This window comes from Oryzias latipes, chromosome 9 (genome assembly GCF_053564925.1).
Source record: "Oryzias latipes strain Hd-rR chromosome 9, Olatipes_Hd-rR_3.1".
Lineage (NCBI taxonomy): Eukaryota > Metazoa > Chordata > Actinopteri > Beloniformes > Adrianichthyidae > Oryzias > Oryzias latipes.
Window position 1 is genome coordinate 34,139,447 of NC_136245.1, and position 2,669 is coordinate 34,142,115.

The window sequence follows — 2,669 nt, forward strand, 5'->3', positions numbered from 1 at the left end:
GGCATGAAGGTCAGTCGTAGTAAGACAGAATACATGTGTCTGAACGAGAGGGATCAAGGTAGAAGCGTTAGGTTACAGGGGACTGAGGTGAAGAAGGTGCAGGAGTTTAAGTACTTGGGGTCAACAGTTCAGTGTGATGGGGATTGTGGAAAAGAGGTGAAGAGGCGAGTGCAGGCAGGTTGGAGCGGGTGGAGGAAAGTGTCAGGAGTGTTGTGTGACAGAAGAGTGCCAGCAAGACTCAAAGGAAAGGTGTACAAGACAGTGGTGAGACCAGCTCTGCTCTATGGGTTAGAGACGGTAGCAGTGAGACAGAGACAAGAGGCTGAGATGGAGGTAGCGGAGATGAAGATGTTGAGGTTCTCCTTAGGAGTGACCAGGTTAGACAGGATAAGGAACGAGTACATCAGAGGGACGGCTCATGTTGCCTGTGTTAGCGACAAAGTCAGAGAAGCCAGACTGAGATGGTTTGGACATGTTCAGAGGAGGGATAGTGGATATATTGGTAGAAGGATGTTGGAGATGGAGCTGCCTGGCAGGAGGGCAAGAGGACGGCCAAAGAGGAGATATATGGATGTCTTAACAGAGGACATGAAGTTGGCTAATGTTAGGGTAGAAGATGTTCATGATAGAGTGAGGTGGAAAAGGATGATTCGCTGTGGCGACCCCTGATGGGAAAAGCCGAAAGAGAAAGAAGAATGACACCAAAAGGTAACTTATTAACTTTATGGACAAAACAAAACAAATTGTGGACATTTTCCCAAATGACAGAAGATCTCAGGACTGAAGTCATAAAGGAGAGATGACTCCGTGAAAGCTGTGTTTAAGAGAACGCCAAAGTCAAACCGAGTGACGAAGCAGAAGAGGCTTCATTCTCCTTAGTCCACCGTTTTAATATTTCCAGCTCTACTTCCCTGAACATCCTGCTGGATCTCATGATTGGGATGTGAAATCCCTTAAACACATCTTATTTCCGGGGGTTTCAGCATCTTCAGAGGAACAAACACAGAAGTATGGGAAGAGCTTGTCGGTGAACATGTCCTGCAGAGTGTAGATGTGAGTCATGTCGTCAGGGTCATAGAAGGACACCTCGCCACCCTCATAATCCAGCTCCACTCGGATTTTCTGGGGGGTTTTGTCAGGTTTCACGATCCTTCCATCTCCAGCCACTAATTTTCCGTGATCGTACAATAAACACCAGATTCCATATGGTGGAGATGCCTGTCTGTCTCCCTTCCCCTCAGAGGACTCGTTGGCCACGCCGATGTTCCAGCGGGGGTGGTCTCCCACCTCCACGTCCCAGCTGTGTCTTCCTGAGCTGAAACCCCCGGAGCCGAAGACGTTGTAAAACCTGGTGTTTCTCTCTGGATTGTCTGGAAGCTGCTGATGAGTTTCCCCAAATCTCACAGCGGTCAGATCAGCGGACAGAAAAAGCTTTCCGTGTGCGGTGTTTGGGTCCAGCAGGACCGGGCTGAAGTGGACCTTCTCCTTCATCTTCTCCCAGACTCTGAAGGACAGGTTGCCCACATGTTTGGCCACGTCTAGCAGAGCTCCTGAGGGCGGCTGAGGTTCTGGCAGCGAGCTCTGGACTCTGGCTCTGCTCTGAGCGGCTTTATAGCTGCTGAGGAAGGCCTCCTTGTCTTTCTGCAGCTCTGCTTCAACAGCACTGATACTTTCTGACAGAGAGGACATCTGCTCCTGGATCCTCTTCATCTCTCCCATCATGGTCTTCCTCTTCTGCTCCTCTTCCTCCCTCAGAGCTGCCACCCTGGACTCCTCTTCCTCCTTCAGGAACTGGTGGAGCTTGTTGAACTGGGCTCTGATCTGTCTCTCGGTGGACAGCAGCTGCTTCTTGGAGTGCTGAATCATCTGATTGAGCGTCTCCTCCACTCGTCTGCATTGGTTCTTCCTGTCCATCAGATACTTTTTGTCTGATTTCAGCTCCTCCTTCAGCTCCTTGATCACCACTTCCACAGGAACCACTGTGTGACTCTGGTGCTGAGAAATGTCACAGACAGAACACAGAGCTCTCTGATCATCTTTGCAGAACACTTTGGGTTCTCCTGGATGTTTCCCACAGACCTCCACCACCTCCTGCTCTTCTGTTTCTGTCTCAGACCATCCAGACCCCGGTCGTCCAGCAAACTTGTCGGCAAGTTCCTTCAGACCAAAATTCACACCGAGGTGATCTTTGGAGGATTTTCTCTTACAGATGGGACAGTTCCTGCTCTGAGTTTGTTCCCAGAACTTCTGCAGGCAGCTCGAGCAGAAGCTATGGTTGCAGCTCAGAGATACGGGATCGCTGAAAGGCTCGGAGCAGACGTGACAGTTTAAAAAACGTTTTAAAAGAGCAGCTTTTGCAGCCATGCTTCCAGCCTTTCAGTGTCAGGACTCACCGGCTTTACTCTTTGACTTCAGGATTGAATATTCCTCAAAATCTTGTGTTTTTTTGAGCAAAGGCTTGAACACCTGGACTGGTCTGGCAACCCTCCTCAGGAACGAGAGGAGAGGCGGTCCCATTGACCGTTCTCATGGTAAGAAAACCTAAACAACAGCTGTTCCAGCTACGCTCCAGAGAAACAGGGAACACGATGAGGGGTGGATTCAGGCGACCCTCCTCAGGGTCAAGAAACATGAAGAGGAGTGACCCTGGTGGGGCTAGTGATTGATTA

At 50.0% G+C, this 2,669-nt stretch overlaps 1 protein-coding gene across 1 annotated transcript; it reads right to left on the reverse strand.

The window, feature by feature from the left end:
* Window positions 1-778: 778 nt before the first annotated feature.
* On the reverse strand, window positions 779-2,469 carry LOC101170395 (nuclear factor 7, brain-like). Its single transcript, XM_004084874.4, has one exon. It carries the CDS (start codon window positions 2,362-2,364, stop codon window positions 931-933), a length of 1,434 nt encoding a protein of 477 aa, XP_004084922.1. The 5' UTR covers window positions 2,365-2,469; the 3' UTR covers window positions 779-930.
* Window positions 2,470-2,669: the final 200 nt, after the last annotated feature.

Excerpts from the sequence above, each read along its gene's own strand:
- LOC101170395 (XM_004084874.4), bottom strand. The coding sequence starts at position 2,364 with ATGGCTGCAAAAGCTGCTCTTTTAAAACGTTTTTTAAACTGTCACGTC.